Source organism: Lissotriton helveticus, chromosome 2_1 (assembly GCF_964261635.1).
Source record: "Lissotriton helveticus chromosome 2_1, aLisHel1.1, whole genome shotgun sequence".
NCBI classification, from domain to species: domain Eukaryota; kingdom Metazoa; phylum Chordata; class Amphibia; order Caudata; family Salamandridae; genus Lissotriton; species Lissotriton helveticus.
This window is the reverse complement of record NC_136059.1, coordinates 74,380,169-74,398,253: the sequence shown is the minus strand read 5'-3', so window position 1 is coordinate 74,398,253 and position 18,085 is coordinate 74,380,169. Positions and strand designations below refer to the sequence as shown.

The following is an 18,085-nucleotide window of genomic DNA, read 5'->3' as shown; positions in this document are numbered from 1 at the left end:
TTTGTAAGGGACCACTGTGGTCTTAAAGAAGCCTTTTATCCCTTGCCTGATCACTGCTCAGTGTGGCTGCTGATCACCGCGTGTAGAAAGCACATGCTTCTTTGTTGCTTTGTTGTGGGTGCTCCAGGCTGGAGACTGCTCTGCTGCGAGGAGCAGCACTTTACACAGGTTGTGTCTGGAGAGCAGACTGGAAAGTACAACTCAAATGAAAAACAACTCAAACTGGCTTGGAAAGTGCAGAGTCCACATCTTATACCTGCTTTTACTGTATAAAAGTGGGAGCCACTGACCCACTTGTTGCCCCAGTTCCAACTCCTTTGAACAAGGTAGAAAGTACCCCACAGAGAACGGCCCAGTGTCTGCCCGACAGCAAGCTTCCCAGAGGGGAGTGGTTTCACCACCTTAAGTCTTGCCTTGATGGATGAAGCTGTTCTTCTGATCTGAAGAGCCTAGAAACTAATCTGCCTGCTGAGAGAGGGAAGGAGCCGGCCATCCCTTAAGAGGAGCCTGTCCTGAGAGCTCCAGAAGCAGCTGGCTCCTGGTGATGTGTGGTTCTGCCAGAGGAAGGAAGACTGGAGAACTAACTGCATGTCCTAAGGAGTGTGGGGGGAATTACTCTGTGCTAAGTGGTTGTGAGCATGAGGGGGGTGGTTATCACTGCTGTACAGAAAAAAAACAGGTGGACTGTGCTACTACAACCAAGAACTCTAGCCAAGGCGGGATGCACAGCCACCAACTGACTGCGACAGAGGCACAAGAATTGCACGCGAGGTAGACTGCGGCTGAAGCCTTTGCAGCGGCTGTTCTCTGCTGTCACGACTCTCCGTTGCCCAGCTGTTACACCTAATCCAAACCTAAGAAGCAGGCCTGCCATTCACTGGGGACCTTTGCCATCTAGAGCAACCCTCAGCCTGTGAGGACATCAGAAGTCATGGTTGTCTGCAGCCCTCGGCTGGGACTAGGGTTGTACCTACAGATGGACCATCTACTTGCAGAAGCAGAAGCCAGTCATTCAGAAAAGGACTCACCACAGCACGGTGAGACTGTGTTGACCAACGGACTTAGTTTAGTTTATAATGCTCAGTTACTAAGCGGTAATCTGCACCAGAGCCTTAAAATAGGTCAAGACTACCAGCAGACCTTTCCTACAATTACCAAGGTGGTGGAGGCTACACCCTGAAGAAGGGGTGCGGTGGGGGTAGGATCCAAGGCACAGTATCACCAAGCGTCAGTCTGCTGAGTGTACCCGTCACCTATTCTGTGGAGTATTATGCTTTAGCACCTTGGGTGCTCATCACGAGGTCAGCTCGTCATGAGCTACGGCGCTCCGGTGCTCATGACGAGCTGAGCTCGTCATGACCGCGCCCGTTCCGTGGAACGCTCGCACGCTGGGCTGATTACCCGGTTGTGCTGAACGTTCCATGGGAACGGGTGTGGCCATGACGAGCTCAGCTCGTCATGAGCACCGAAGCTCATGACGAGCTGACCTCGTCATGAGCACCGGGGCGATGTACGCGCCCCCCAGCACAGCGGGGGAAACAGCCCCGCACGGAAGGGGTTAAGTGCTTAGATTAAAGTGACACTGGGTTGGGCAATCAGTAATTTCACTGCTAGGAGATTGCAGGGTTCCGAGCTTGAGTGCCCCTACATCACCTTCCAGAGATGCTGGTGACTGCTCACCTACAGCACCACAATGAAGAGGTTGTGTTTGACCCGCCTTTGCAGAGTAAAGATTAGGATGAACCCTGGGACATTAGAGGCACCTTTTAATACCACTGGTTAATTCTAGATTAAATTTACAGTTTCTAATTATGGCCCTACAAGCTATGCCTCTTCATCTATTTCAATATACACCTTCTATAATCCATTTGAAGAAATCTAAGATATTGGGTTGGTTATTAACTAACTTTTTGTGGCTTAATGTGGACTAATACAGTATCCAGAGCAGGCTTAACACTCTGCAGATGCCTAGTTTAAAGATACCTGGGAAAACCGATACAGTAATACCACACCTGGAATTACTGATATCACAGGGTATGGTTATTATTGGGTGTGGGCTGTCAGTTTTCTGAGGAAAAACTCTAGAAATCTATGTGCAGAGATCCCACACCATGAGCACTTTTCCCTGCATAGATTCTGCCAGGTTTTCGCTGGCAAAACAGGTCCATGGAAAACCAGAAGGTGCAGTCTTATCCACTTGTGGGTGCCAGAAAGAGTAATAGCATGATTTAGGGAGTCTATGCCACCAGTTGCGGCCCATACAGGTAAGTGTGGTGGGGCGCGGCAGTGAAACGACCGAATAGGAAAAATAAAAGAAACCTATAAAAAAAAACACTTACCTTGCACTCGCCGCATCGGCAATACGGCAAGCGCAAGGTAAGTGGCTTTATTTCTTTTATTTTCCCGATTACATTGTTTGTTATAGCAGCACCCCCCCAGATAAGCCCCCCCAACCCCTCTCCGTGCGCTTACCTGCACGGGCCGCGACTGTACGCCACCTTAGACAGGGCCAAGAACGGTGTTCTAATAGTCTAACCTATAGGTGGATTATACCTCTAAAAATTCACAGTACAATGGAGAACAGAGACTTATAGCATAGGTCACTCATAAATGGAATGTAAATCCAATATCAGATTCCAATTTAGTTAGTCAATACAAAAGTCCAAATATCATAATGCGGTGAAGTAATTTATTATTGCGTGGTCCTGGACGATCTCCAAACATTGTTACAGTGATTAGGGAGTTTTTGTAGACAGTAACCAGCCAACACATGTTTCGCCCCATACAGTACACAAGCCTGGGGCTTTTTCAAGGCTTAATAAAGTTAAAATTGATGGTCAAATAGTATAATCTCAGAATGTCTGGAAAGGGTACTTAGCTAATGCAGTCTTAATCGGGGATAATGCACTCCCCATGTCAATTCCAGTGACCGGCTGCCTTATACCAGATTAGGACCAAATAACAAAAAGAACGCCAGTGCTGCCACAATCTTACATACCTACTTGCGGTGCATTGAGAGAAACAAATGTCACACCAACCACTTTTTCCGTTGAATTTAATCTCACTTTTGTCAAGTTTACATTAACAATTCATCAAAAACACAAAACATTACAAACATCTCAAAATTTTTAATTTTTGAAAAATAAGACTTCAGCCTCCCCAAGTCCATCGCAACGTACATGGAACTGTTTTACTTACATACAACATTTATTTTTGTACATTCTCCACACCCCATTCATTCTATTAACAATCCCCACTCATTCATTCCATCATTCCATACCCCTCACTACACATACTGTCATACACCAACCCTGAATATATTGCAACAATTTTACTGAAACAATACTTGATACTAAATAAAAAATCAGGCCATCTACAGCATAAATTCTTCTAAATTCAAAACATGTGCAAATTTTGTCTATGATTGGCCTGAAACACTGTGGTCTATGCGTTTCGAACCCCTTCCAATACGGGGACTCTAATCAGGACCAGAATAGCTTCAATCAAAGCTCAAAGAGTCAGATCCTCGTTCTTTCAACATGGTCACACTTGGAACACGCTGGGGGCGGCGCAAGGTCAGTCGGCAGTTTAAATGGCATTTTATATCTCTGTGTTAAAATCTGCCTTTTATCACAAAGAAATTTCTTTAAAGCTCGAGTCAGCAGGAGACACTCGGAGTTAATCTTAAAATGGTTTGGACGGAGTTCGACGGAGAGTCGCGCTGTTGGTGCTCTGAGAGAGTCAATGGGAGTTTTTGTAGACAGTAACCAGCCAACACATGTTTCGCCCCATACAGTGCACAAGCCTGGGGCTTTTTCAAGGCTTAATAAAGTTAAAATTGATGGTGAAATAGTATAATCCCAGAATGTCTGGAAAGGGTACAGAGCTAATGCAGTCTTAATCGGGGATAAGGCACTCCCCAGGTCAATTCCAGTGATCGGCTGCCTTATACCAGGATTAGGACAGCATTAGCACAGGACCCTTTCTAGATTTGAGATTATACTATTTCGCCCATCTGTTTTTACTTCCTTATGCCTTTAACGAGGACACAGGCCTGCACCTTTCCCGTAGAGCAGTAAGCCATGTAAGGTTGAATAACAGATCCCACCACATCCAGACAGATCTCAGTACCAAACTGTAGGTTGAACCTGCAGCTGCTTAACACAGCAGAGGTCAGTGCATTATGGAATGGAAGGGGGGATGTGAAGGGATTCAGAATAGGCATGCAATTAGCAAAACACATTCAATATCAATCAGAGAATTACAGCAGGATAATGTAAATCGGGTCGAAATGGTGGTAATCCTGGTTCAGTGGACAATCTATGGTTATAAAAAAAAAGTATAGGGGTATATAATAATCAATTCTATACAGAAGTGATGGGTATTAAAGATTGGAACAAAATGTGTGAACTTGATGGCCTGGACTGAAGGCCTGGCTAACATCCAAGCTACTCTAGAACTGAATGGAGTAATTGTGGAGGGGAGTCTCTTCGTAAATGGTTTACACAATGTTTTTATGTGAAGCACTTGCGCAGTGGCCCATGATAGCAGAGGTTGGATCAGCACCAAGTCTGGCCAATAGCAGCTCCAGGCTGACTAGGCTCAGAAAAGACCAGGTCAACTACACAGATTGTAAGGGAACAGTAATTCTTGTCCCACAGGGTGGTTTAGGTCATGAGTCACTTAGCACAAATTTAAATATAAATGCATACTAGGCCGAACAGTTGACCCTTCACCAACGCTCACTACTCCTGAAACCATGCGTTCAGTGCGGGACAAGCTCTGGCATGAAATGGTAACTGAACGGTGAAAAACACAAAAAGGTCAGCATGGATTTACTCATTTGATTGCAATCTGCATTAGCATTTACAATGGAGACACCATTAATTAATTGTCCTTTTCATGTGAGCAGTGCTGTTGACATATCAAGTGTGTAATCTGTAAACTCAACTGAATACCAAGAAAGTGCCACCCAAACTTTTCAGAACTACATACTGTACAGTATTCCCATTACCACTGGAATGCTCACCTGCTTTTCTGCTCCAAATACAGTCTCTCAGCTGGCTGTGTCTCCTGGGGCAAAACCGCAAGGGATGAAGGTTTTGCACCACTGGAAGGCGGCGTGTAGCAGGAGGAGAGAGCCGCTGCCTGGGTGGTCGCCGTGGGCACCACACTAGTTGTAGGACAGATGATGGGGGAAGGAAGACCAAGTGACTTGAGGTTAGTTTCAGCCGCAAGGAACGGAGTAGAGAAGGCCAAGGGCTGGCTGGCATGCATGAAAGGGGTCTTCAATTCCTGACAATCAGTGTTACTAGCTTGGAGGCCAGGGGGAGCAGCCATTTGGTGGAGGCGGCTGAAGCTCAAGTCTTCTCTGAAGAAGGTTTCAGAAGGGATTGATGTTTCCACAAAAGGATTTTTTGGACTTGGGAGAGGTGGATTGTCAAGACACACAAAGGGATTTGCAGTGGATCTTTGGTCACATATTGCTTCGCTTGAGACCCCCAAATCAGATTCAGATTTAGATTTCCAAAAATCTACATTCTTGAAGTCCACCACCATGTCTGCTGACCAACTAGACTCTGAGGAATGCCCATGTGTGTGCGTGGATTCAGGTTCTTGTATTTTCTGTTGCTGGTCTGACTCTGTGCTACAGTCTGTAGACAGACCCGGATAAGAAACACTATGATGAAATGGTGGAACTTGAGTTTTAATACTTTTCTTTATTGTTTTTAACACAGTCTCATTAAGTGCAGGCTCAGGCCACCTCTCTTCCTGAGCTACTTGCACTGGCCACGGTTCATTCTGTGCTAATGGTTTCATATGACTGACGTGGCGGGGATAAGAGAGTTCGTTCATAGGAAGTTGCTCCTCCAGGGAAGTCCAGAAAGGTAAACCTGAACTGCCAGTTTGGTTCTTCTCATTGGTCTCTGATGTTTCTGAAACTGATTGCTTCCCTTCTTTGGCCAATGGCTGTGAACTTAACAAATCAACCTGTACAGTCCGTTGAGTCCCACTGTTAATTGTGTTGAGTTGTTTTGAAGGGTGTTGACCAAGTGAGGCGGAAGCAAGGCCTGGCTTCACAACATCCAATTTGCTTGATTTCTCTTTGACACCCAAAAGGTCTAATCCGTCTAGAGAGGATTCCAAAAGGCAAGTCGTGAACTGCTCAACCTCCGACACCTCATTTGTGTCTAACATGTTTTCCCCATTAAAGGTGTCCTGCACTGTGGACTCATTAGCTCTTTTGTTCAAATTAGACCAAAGGTCCTCTGTGACCAACTGAGAGTTCACATCACTAGAGGCCAGGAGTCTTGGTTGCTTCTCAATTACAGCAGCAGAAGCTGTCGGACACAAAGGCAAAAGGGACACTGCCCGATTGGTGGTTTTACTGTTTTGATCCCACATTTTTTCCTTGGGGCACTCGGCTATTCTTACAGTCAGGCTCTCACTTTCTTTTGCTTCTCTGCTCACTAGTTGAGTTAAATCAGTCGTATTTTGATTTCCTTCAGAAGCCAATGAAGTAAAACACCTTGGAGGTTTGGGAGGGTAAACCAACATTTCTCTTATTTGCAATCCTGCACCTTTTGTGCCAACTTTGAAACTCTTTTCAGATTTCTGCTCTTTGTCGGGCTGTGTATCTTGAGGGAATAGGTTAGTTCCTATGTTAGAATTCTTGGAAAACACAAATGAAACGTTTTCTTTTGTAGCTAAATGCGCTTCATGTGCATTGCTTGCATCCTCAACTTCTAAAATGACATTAGTGAGGGCACCTACACTTCTCAGTACCTGATGACTATCTTTTCCAGGATCTTTGCAGGCCACCACTCTTTTAACAGGATGACTTGAGTTGTCAGGTTTTACATCACTCTTTTCGGTCAATACTCTTGGTGATACAGCAGCAATCTTATTTTCAGATTTGCCTTCAAAACATATATTTGCTGGTGTAGTGGTAAAACCTTCTTGAGCAGATTTGGAAATATTTGGTAAAGGATCTGGATTGCACGGCACCTTCACATTTGGAACTGTGCAGTCGCTCAGATTGCACGGTTCTTCGTTAGGTCTCTTCCGTGCAACTGTATTATTCTCTAGCGGGCTAATGGACAGTTCCATGGAGTGTACCTTGTTCTCTTGTCCTTCCGTCTTCACTTCCAAGCATGCCTCCCTCGTATCACACTTATCAGAGTTATCTGCCTGCAATATCGGAGTTAGAGTTTCCGGATTAACTGACCTTTTAATCCTCGCGGACAGAACTGGGGCAGTCCCATTGTCTCTTGAAGGATGAGGTGAACTTTCAGCTAATGAAGAGTGCACATACTTTCCGGTTACATTCAGCTCTTGTAGTTCATCTGCCAACCTTGCCTCAGTTTCTTGCTGGTCAGGTGGACAGACCAAAGGCTCTTGGACTGTGGTGCATACTTTGTCAGTTTGTAATGTGAAAGCTCTCACTATCTCCGGCCTGGATGCTGCCTTTTCCACATGGTCAGATTTAACAACTGTCCTTGAAATAGTATGCTGTGACCCCAAAAACTTTACTTCCGAGTGCTCATTTGTTTTTATAGGTTGAGATAATCCTCCATCTTTGCATTCCGGCAGGAGTCTACTTGTTGCGAAAGCATCAAATGGATCCTCCCACTCGCGCTCCCTCTCTGCCGGGAGCTTCGACCTCATGGATTCTGAAGGTTGCTCTGTAGCAGTTTGAATATTAGCGGACAAGTCTTCGATTCGCTCCGGCTGCCTGGTCGAGCTCAATGAGGGCTTGAATTTCCCAGTGGTATGAACCTCTTCGTCAGCTTCGTCAGTAGCATTTGGCACAGAGGAGAAACTACAGAGAAAGTGAGTAGGTGAAGGAGAATTTAGTACCTTGTCAGCTAGAAGGTCCTCAAAGAAGGGGTTGCTCTGTAAGGAGTCAAGGAATGGGTTGGTAGGAGACAAGTTTCCAAGCAGACCTTCAGCAGATGTAGAAAGGTTAGTGCAAGGCATGCTAACATGAGACGCTAGAGCGACAGAAGGAAACTGCACAGGGAAGCAAGGAGAAAAGTGAGAAGGAGCAGCTGAGCTGGGTTCTACCTGAGGAGACACGTCCAGGCTGTGGAGGGAAGACAAAATGGTCCCCCGGGTTAGTGTGGCACCACAGTACTGCAAATATCCTATAACGCTGCATAATATATAGAGCGCAACATCTATATACATCACACAAAGAAAAGCACGTCCTCAATATTAAAAGGGGACATTCACTTTCTACAAAAACCCAAACTTTCCCTTGGTTTCAAAGTTCAGACTTATGCTGGACTGCCCAACTTATTTTTGTTCGTTTGGATAGAATTTTCCTTCATTATTCCTCCATTTTGTGATCAGTTTTAAGTGATACAAGTGAAAAATTAAGTGATTCCAGAGTTTGAAGGCACTTACAAAATGGCGAGCAACTTCTCTATGAACAATGCTCACAACACAAAGTCGAAAGGAGGGCAAAGGTCATTTGACTAGCAATGTGGGTAGAATTTCATATATTAACAGTAATTAATTTATTTTAAAATGGACATCCTCCTTAACAGTAATTTGATATGTAAATGTAGACTTGTGTCTAGGTTCTTTCTCCCTTCCAAAAAGTAATCCTCAGTTGGGTGCCAAGAACATCAAGCGGTTCTATATTCACAATCACTAAAGAACAAAATGCAATGAAGGCATAGATCGTTTCTTGGAGGGATACAAGACCAAGTACAGTGTCAGTATTGATGAGACTTATTTAGTACACACGTGTTATTTATGGATAAATGACGCTGGTCTAACTGGGCAAAAATGGCCCTCCACGCATCAGGGTGTTCAACATTTTAAGGGAAAAAACTTCCTCAAAGGTGCACTCAAGCTCTATTCTATCACCATCTTTTCAATTATCTTCTCACCAGAGTGACAAAGTCAACGGTACGTGTTTAAGGTCCCCACCCACTACACGTAGCACATAATGCGACTCCTTCCTATGTTCCAGCGAAGATTAACACTGCCTAGCCTTGGAAAATGGAGCATGAAAAAACAGTGAGGGCGTTGTAGGTAAAACCTTTGGTCTAATGTTGTAGGAGAATGTGCTTTATGTACACATGGATAATTCTCCACCATCAAGAAGAAGGTTATCGGATTATACACATTTTCTGGGAAGATGGTCATGCTATCAGTATTGTACCCTAGGAGACCTGTTCAGTTTCCCTCCAGCGCAGGAAGAGGGATACCTCGCAGGTATGGTGACACGCCTTAGGAATAAAGGTGGCCTAGCAGATAGGTTGTGGACTCTAGAATCCTGGGCTACTGATTCCAAACTACGCTTTTCTCCTTCGTAGTTTGCTCTTGTGTTAGCGGAGCAAGCTCCAATAGCATGCCTGCCTAGAGGCAAAGAGTCTTCTCCCCTAAGCCACTATGAGTCAAGAGGCATTTAAACTACTATTGACGCGACTCCTTAATGGCCCTTCAACATGATCCTCTGCGTTGGAATTTCAACATATACGTGATTTTGGTACTGGCCGACTGCACAAAAAGCTTGAGAGGAGTTTGTCTTTAAATTCCACAAAGAGATTTTACATAGACACTCATCTGCACAGATCAGAGCCACTATGTGACTACTGGCGGCCAGTGCACATACTAACCCAAAAGAATTGAAGTATAAACTGTGCAAAGTATGAATTCTGAGTAATTGTTAGTTCTGGTTAGAGTGGTTAGAGGGCGATGTCTAGAGCAGACCTCGAACCTAACCATTGGAGGGGGGGGGGGCGTAGACCTGTCAGGGCATATCCTCCGAACGCGAGGATGCTTTTAAACGGGATGGAGTATATTGCCTGCTTCTTTGTGCAGAAACTAAAAGCTAGTGACTATTTAAACCAGTTTCACATGGCATAGGACTCTGCAGTGAGCAGATTATGTTTGTTCCCAGCACAGCCACCAGGGAAGAGGTCCCTGGGCACAACAGCACCTCCCAGGTCACAGTAAACATCCATAGAGGCGTGCCAATAGCACCATGTTGGTGCCTTGAACATCTCCAATAGCAATGCTGGTCAATGTGATCAGAATGTCTGCCAATTCCTCAAAACTTGACAACAATAAACTGATCAAGCCACTATCTGTTTGGACATGGTAGATGCAAAGGAATGCTCAAACATGAGTAAACAAGCTGAGGAGCAGTATGTTTACTGTAGGAAAAAAAATGATCTTCAGACTCTAAGGGAGTGCATTTCCTGCATCCAAACCCCATAGTTGTAATTACTGTTCCTGTAAGTATACTTCTGCATTCTGATAAAATACTGTCACAACCTTGGGTAAGATCTGAAGATCTTGCGACAACTATATATGCAACTTCCCGAGTACCTTCAGGGGCACAAGGTTGTTTCCTATCCAAGTATAATCGTGGCCTCTTGCCAAGAGTAGTAGTGCACTTAACCAATGCTGGACAAAGTGTCTGCAGCAAGCAGATAACACAAACAGTTGTACCTTAATAGAAAGAACTTTTAAACCCACATCTTTATGGCATTCCATCCAACTGGACGCCTTTGGCAATAACCTAATGTATCTACGCCTGCACCTGTGAAGAGGATGCTTGGCCGTTCAGATCCTAATCCCTCCATTCTGATGTTTACAAGAGGAAGATTGAGATGGTGGGCCTATAATCTGTAAACAGACATTTGTGAGTGATAATAAGAGTTGAAATTTTAGTTTGCGAAGCATATCTTCATGACAAAAGTGGTTACACACTTCCAAGGTTGCAAGTGGAGTTAAAGGGCCTTTGTTCGAGAGTCCACTTCAGTCAGGATTACAATGTTATCGTGGTCCAATGAAAGGTACAACGATGCACCTACGGAGTTTGTGACTATCCTCTTACCAAAGTATAGCTCAAACCCAAATGTTGCTAATCAACTTCGGCTCCCGTTGGAACAGGACTATCTCCAGTTAATTTTGTCGACCAACCTCCTTGAGAGATTAATCTAAATCCCAGAACTACTTTTGAAATGTCGCGTTATTTGCTTTGAAAGTAGAAGCTTACAAAGTCAGTACTTTGCTTTTGAGGCGAGTCTGCATCTACACACCAAATCATCACTGGAAGAGCTCCAGTTTGAGTCCAAGCATGCAACGCTAAAGGGAATGGTGCCGGTTCTTAATTATGAAGGTTTTTCAATCTGCAGTGGGAAGAAACCTGGTACATCGAAAAAAAAAAAACCAGACTTGTTCATTGATTGAGGTACTATGTCACTAACATGTTCTTATGCCTGTGATTTTGTCACAGCCAGTCCGGAAACTTTATGCCTCAATTTGTGTTTGTTCTTTAGTGAATGTTCTTACCGCTCAGGCACACCAAGCATCTACCTGTACAATCTGATCCAGTACTGAGTTTTATATGCAGCTAAGGAACACATGATCTCCTTACTCACACCTCACTGTATTTTGCTTTGATGTTCTGGTTTGTAGGCAGAGTAGCACTACTTAATGCACTCTGTTCACATGGTCACAGGAGGGGTGGTGGGGTTCATGTTCAAGTGCCTAGTTTTCAAAACATGCATCAAAGTCTTATGGATACCCACCACAAAGCAAAGACAATACTCCGCTCAAATTACCTTGACCGCTTAACGAACTGGTCACTTACCAGTAGTAGTAGTTTTGCAGCTTGAAGAATTATCGGGATTCACATGTTGTGCATTATTATGCCAGCCAGTGGCTGGCTCCGGAAACGTGTTTTTTTTTTGGGTGGCCATCTTCAACCACCATTTGATGGTAAGTCAATCTCTTGTGCGACGCCAGCTCACACCCAGGACGTTCCTTTGCGTGGTCGCCATCTTCAGATTCTTTTTTAGCTTTTCCTTCCCCCCCCTCAACCCCCTCCATAAGGTATTGCCCTTCCCACCCATTTCCTTCATCTCCCACTGCTGGGCAGGTGGGTGGGTCACACGTAAATCCAGAAAATTCTTCAAACTGCAAAACTACGTCTGCTGCTACTGAACCATTTTGTTTTGCAGCATGAATCCTTTTCTGGATTCACATGCTGTACATCAGAGTATGTTGCGGTATCCTGTTCCTTGGGAAGGTTGAGTGGAAGTGTGGATGTGTTTGCTAACAGGTGTTGTAGTATTTTCTGCCAAACCTGTGTCTCCTTGGTCCTTTGGATGTCCACACAGTAGTGTTTTGTGATGGTGCGTGGGGATGATCAAGTTGCTGCAATGCAGATTGTCAATTAGTTCGTTTGCTAGGGATGCAAACATTGCACCCTTTTTCCTGGCGGAATGTGCTCTGGGGCGCATGGCTAACGTCTTTTTCTGCTTTGTTGTAGTAGGCTTGTATAGTTTCAACAATCCATCGTGAGATTGTTCCCTTGCTCACTGGTGAACCTTTGCTTGCCTTCGAAAAGGAGACAAATACTTGGGTTTCCCTTAGGAAAACCTTTTGGTTCCAGTAGGTACTACATCAGTGCCCTCCGCACGGCCAGTGTGTGAAGGGCTTTCTCTGCCTGTGTCTTTGGTTCTTGGAAGAAAGTCGGAAGTTGGATGCTTTGGTTTACGTGGAATTGGTAGGAACTGTGGGTTCATTCGGAAGTCTACCTTGTCTTTGTGGATTTGCAGGTATGGTTCCTGTATTGTCAGTGCCAGTAGCTTGCTGACCCTGCATAGTGATGTTCTTGCTATTAGGAAGGTTGTCTTTGGGGTTAGAAACTTTAAATCAGTCTTGTGCATTGGCATGGAAAACTATCATGTGTTAGTACAGTGTTTAGGTTCCACATGGGAGCTGGTACCACTCTACCAGGAATCTTTTCACCACTGGAAATGTTAAGACACTGCCCTTCGTTATACCTCCGGTATAAGCTTCTATTGTGGCTAAGTGAACCTTTTAGAGGTTAGTACAGTTTCCTTTCTATCCTTGTTTGTTTCCTCTTGTGGTCTGTGCACCAGTGGATGCATCGGTACCACTTCTTAGTGTAGCATTTCTTGTGCTTGGTTTCCTCCCACCTCCCCCCCAAGGATTTCCACCATCCTAGAGGAAGCTCTAGAGGACTGAATTCTAGGCATTCAGGAGCCATGCTGCCAGGAGGAGTGGCTGGTTCCGGGTGATACACTCTTCCTTTTGCATAGTTAGCAGATCCTGTTCTGCCCTGGTTGGGATAATTTGCCCTCTGGACATCTCCAGTAGATCGGAGTACTAGCTTGGTCTGACCCATTGTTGAGAATGAGTGATGTCCCTGGCATTCTGGCTTTGTCTAGTACCCTTGGGATAGGGGAATTGGTGGAAAGGCAGATGTAAATTTCCCTGACCAGTTTGATAAGGCATTTCCCTTGGATTGGTGGTCTGGGGACCTGGAGGGGAAGACTTGGCAGTTTTCAGGTTTGCAAACAGGTCTATGCTTGGTGTGCCCCAGTTCTTGAAGACAATGTCCAGTACTTCCCACTTCATAGCTCATTCATGGGAGGAGCTGTCTTGCCTGCTCAGTCGGTCTACCTCGGTTTTGCTTCTCTAGCATGTGGGTTGTTTGTAGCAGGATTTCCCTTAGGCTCGCCTCCTCCATATCACTTGTGCCAGCTTGGACAGAGGGAAGGACTTTGTTCCTCTGTGTTTGTGGAAGTAAAACATACTCATTGTGTTGTCTGTATGCATCAGTACTGTCTGTCCCATTATATGCGCCTGGAATGCTTTCAAGGCCAGAAAAACGGTCTTCATCTTTAGACAGTTTGTGTGTTTCACACCATCCATGTGGTTCCAGAGTCCTCTGACCTGCAAGTTACCTGTGTGCTCCTCAACCCTTGTGGGATGCATCAGTTATGGTCACTGTGGGGCCTAGTGTTTTGAAGGATCTCCCTATATTCACAATTGTTGTGTTCCACCATTGTATTTCATTTTGCATCTTTACAGTGACAACCTCTAGTTCCTCCCAGCTCTCCCCATGGCTTGTGACCATCCATTGCAGATCCATTCCTGTATGGGGAGCATTAGCAGTCTTGCATTCGGTTCGAGTGGAATGCATCATGCCTATCAACTTCATGACAGTCCTCCATGTCGGAAATCAACCTCTCTGCTCTACCATCGCCTCTGCTCTCTTGCCGACTGGGTATGCCGTGCTCTTCTTGAATTTATGGTAGCTTCCAGGAACACGTTCACCTGTTAGGGTTGTGATGAAGACTTTCTGTGGTTTAATGTGAACTCGAGGTGTTGCTATTACTGTCTGCATGTCCTTGTGCCATTTTTGCTTGCAGTGTGCTTTCACCAACCAGTCGTCTAGGGACAGGTGGTCATGAATGCCTCGTCCTCTTAGGTGCGCTGCGAACGCCACTAGAAACTTTGGGTTAAAATCTGCACCAAGGATATTCACAAAGGGTAGCACCCTGAACTGGTAGTGCACTTAGCCCAGAACGCACCCTTTCTATGGCTTCTTTTTGGAAGAACTCTTACTTCTTCTCGCAGTTGTGTGAGTTCCTGTCCCCTGAAGTTCCAGACCTTTAGGGCTGTGTGGTGGGGTTTTGGTGAGTTCTGTGTAGTATCCATGTTGGAAAATATTTAGGATCCAGTTGTCTGAAGTAATTGTCCTCCACTCCGAGGAACCCCCTCTTTCCTGCTTACCCCCCACACCCCTCCGCCCCCAACGGGTGTACTGTGGTGGAGCTGGGTGCTGAATGAGTCACCTGCTTGATGATCCCCCTCCTTTGGAAGGTTGGCCTCTTCCTCTTGGCCTCCCACAAAAGGGCTGTCTTGCCAGATGTTGCCATTGGAAGGCTGGCCTCTTCCTCTTGGCCTCCCACAAAAGGGCTGTCTTGCCAGATGTTGCCATTGGAAGGCTGGCCTCTTCCTCTTGGCCTCCCACAAAAAGGCTGTCTTGCCAGATGTTGCCATTGGAAGGTTGGCCTCTTCCTCTTGGCCTCCCACAAAAGGGCTGTCTTGCCAGATGTTGCCATTGGAAGGCTGGCCTCTTCCTCTTGGCCTCCCACAAAAGGGCTGTCGTGCCAGATGTTGCCATTCATGGTGTGGCATTTGCTGTGGTTGGAGAGTGAAGCTTGGGGGCTGCTGCTGTTGCCCGGTTGTGAATGCCACCCTGCCTGAACGCCTTCTGTTTGCAGCTCCTCCTCTCCTGAAGGATCCTCTCAACTGGAGTGCTCCCATGGCCTTTGCAATCTCACTGTACCTTATTTTCTAATCTGTTGTAGCACCTCGTCAAACAGGGCGTCACCGGTGAAAGGCATGTTGAGACCTCGGTTTTGAAGCCTAAAACCCTGAGCAAAGTGTGTCTGAGTGTTGTGCAGGTGCATACCTGCCTGCTGGCTGTGTCTGCTGCATACAGGGCAGATTTAAGGCAGGCGTCGATGATCATCTTGCACTCCTGGATCACGGTCTTGGCCCTCTTGAGGTACTCTTCCTGAAGATGTTGCGTTACTCCCTCTATCTCATCTCTCTGCTGATGGCCGTAGCGTTTAAGAAGCCAGTTGAGTTAGCCATTCTCCACTGTGTGGCTTCTTCTCTCTCCATCTTCCTCCCCACCAGATCCAGTCTCCTGCTCTCCTTCCTTGGTGGTGGTCCAGGTGATGTGGGGGCATTGTTTCTTTCCCTTGCAGTGGAGACCATGATTAATTCCGCAGGGACAATGCCTTTAATATATTTTGGTCTCTGGTTCAATGTTTGTATTTCTTTTCCACTAGCAGGGTTATAGCTCTTGCTGTGTCCGGTTCGCGGAAGGCCTCCTTCCCCTGGAGGAGGAGGATGGCTGGGGGGCATACGTAGGTAGATGTTGGCTTTTTGCTTTTTATGAGGGGAATCGGTGTTCCCAGTAGAAAGCATGCCTCCTCCTTTTCCTCCTCTAGCTGCACCCCACAGGTATCTGCAGCCCTTTTGAGGAGGCGGATGAGGAAATCCGAGGGGTGACAGTCTACCCCTTTCTTGGGGGGACTCAGCGACAAGGTCCTGCCATGTAGCCTTGAACTGGATGTGTTCCTCGAAAACTGCCACATATTTGTCCTTTAGTTCCTGGAACTCTTGTTCTGTGTGTGGCTTTGGGGTTGCAGGGGCCTCCATGCCCTTCTGTTAGTCTTCGACCCCGCTGTGTTCCAAAGGTTTAGTTGGGAAGCGAGAGTCCCTTAAGGAGCTCAACTCCTTCTTCCTTTGCTGTAGGGTAGTCACTTCAGCATCGAGCCTTTGTTTCTTCTGCTTGACCGCAAGCGCTCTGTTTGGTGTCGCCTGTGGGCGGTGTCTTTCTTTGACGACGAGGGCTCTCCTGGTCCCGAAACATTGCCCTTGTCCCTCACGAACACTTGCTTAGTTTGACTGTTTGGTTGATGACTTGCCCCCATTGGAGCTCTTTAGTCTGGACCTGTGTGGTTCTCTAGCCTTGTGCGGACCTTCGGTCGTCTGGTGTTTTGACACCAAGGCTGCCTATGAGGACTTTGAATCCAAGGTCTTAAAATCCATACTTTTTGGTGGTTCCATTACGTTTAGCAGGTTCTTCTTTGCGTCCTTCGCCACCATCTTCCGCTCACCTTTTTTTGGCGTCAGCTGTGAAGTCTCCGATATCAAACTCCTCTACTCGGGCTGGATTGGCCTTCTTGACTGTTTACTCTTCGTCACTTGCTAGACCGAGGTCTCTAAGGAATTTCTGCATCCTAGGAGTGCTATCTATGGCATGGTGTTTTAGCCTCCGTCAGCGATGTACCATAAGTGTTTTTGATACAAACGTGACACCGGCCTAGTTTTGAACTTTGTGGTCCCTAAGAAGGCAAAGGTTGCAGACCTAGATGGGGGTCTCTTTGTGGGAATTTGTGGTGGCAGCTGTGGCAGAACTCAAAGGAGGTAATTTCTATGACCCTTCAATGCCTCTTCCCCCTTTGTTCTCCTGCCACGTGGGTTATTACTGGCAAGGGGGCCTCGTCGGGGGGTGGGGAGGGAGACCTTCTCCGTTCCTAAGATCTTCTTGTGGCTTTGTTTTTATTTGTGTCTTTTCCTCTTTGGAACGCCTCCATCATGCTTCCAGACAACAGCGGAAAAAAGAATCTGAAGATGGTGACCACGCACGGGAACTTCCGGGGTGCCATCTGACGTCACAAGGAATAGTAGACTTACCACCAAATGGTGGTAGACAAACACCCACATAAAAAAAACGTTTTCTGAACCCAACCACTAGATGGAGGAATAACGCACAGCATGTAAATCCGGGAAATAATTCATGCTGCAAAACACATTTTTTTTATTTGTTTGCAGTTGACCGTATTACACCCTAAAAACTGAACAAACTTTAAATTAGCCCCTTTGGTTGCTGCTCTCCATTGCAGGCACTGAATCTACAAAGGGCTGCCTAGGAGTTGGCAGGTGGATGGTATCCCTGCCCGTTGATCCCAATGGCTAAGTGGTTTACAGGCCAAAGGGCAGTCCAACGGCACACAGCCCCAAACAGTCATCAACGGCAAAAAATGAAACAAACCTAAAATTGCATCAGCCTTTTAAATAAGCTACTTTTTTTGTTTTTAATTTAGGCAGTACTGGTTCTTTAAAAAGAAAAGCTGGTCACAACTGGCTGCATTATGATACAGTAAAAACAAACTTGTACTATCCCTGCCATTCTGAACTACTGTGCACCCTCTGGCCCAGACCGCCAATTGCCTAAGGTTTGTAGGATTATAGGGGTAATAATGCATTAAATATAAAATCAACCCTTTTAAAATAAGGCTCTCTCACAGCTCAGCCCTAAGTGTTTGAAGCACAAACAGTGCTGTAATCCAGACATGCCTGGGATATCAGAATACCATGAAGAATACTGATAACTAAGACCACATTTTTCAAGCAAAACAAGGCGCTTGTGCAGAGATGGGACACACATCTGCTTGAAGGAAATCAGGACACAAAGCAAAGGGGTTTTCATGTTCTGTACAAAGTAAAGTTGAGGTAGATAAATTCCACAACAAGTTGGCGGGAGACAAGGGAGGACTTCGAGAAAGCAAGCAGGCGCGAGGATCTTAGCATGGGAGATGCACCCTAAAATAAGCCCATCAAAAAATAAAAGAAATAGATACGTCAGTAGGGTGCTCCACTTGTCAGACAGTTAATGTAAGAGTAAGCACTAGACGCCTAGGAAAAAAAAAAGACTTTGGGA

General features: G+C 45.8%; 1 protein-coding gene across 1 annotated transcript in view; it reads right to left on the bottom strand.

Annotated features, from left to right (window-relative positions):
• Positions 1–18,085, bottom strand: part of RAB11FIP5 (RAB11 family interacting protein 5) — a 261,973-nt gene that overhangs the window by 63,054 nt on the left and 180,834 nt on the right. Inside the window, exon 4 of the mRNA XM_078674488.1 lies at positions 5,030–7,822. Within this exon, the coding sequence (XP_078530614.1) occupies positions 5,030–7,822 (2,793 nt within the window). The remainder of the gene's footprint in view (positions 1–5,029; positions 7,823–18,085) is intronic.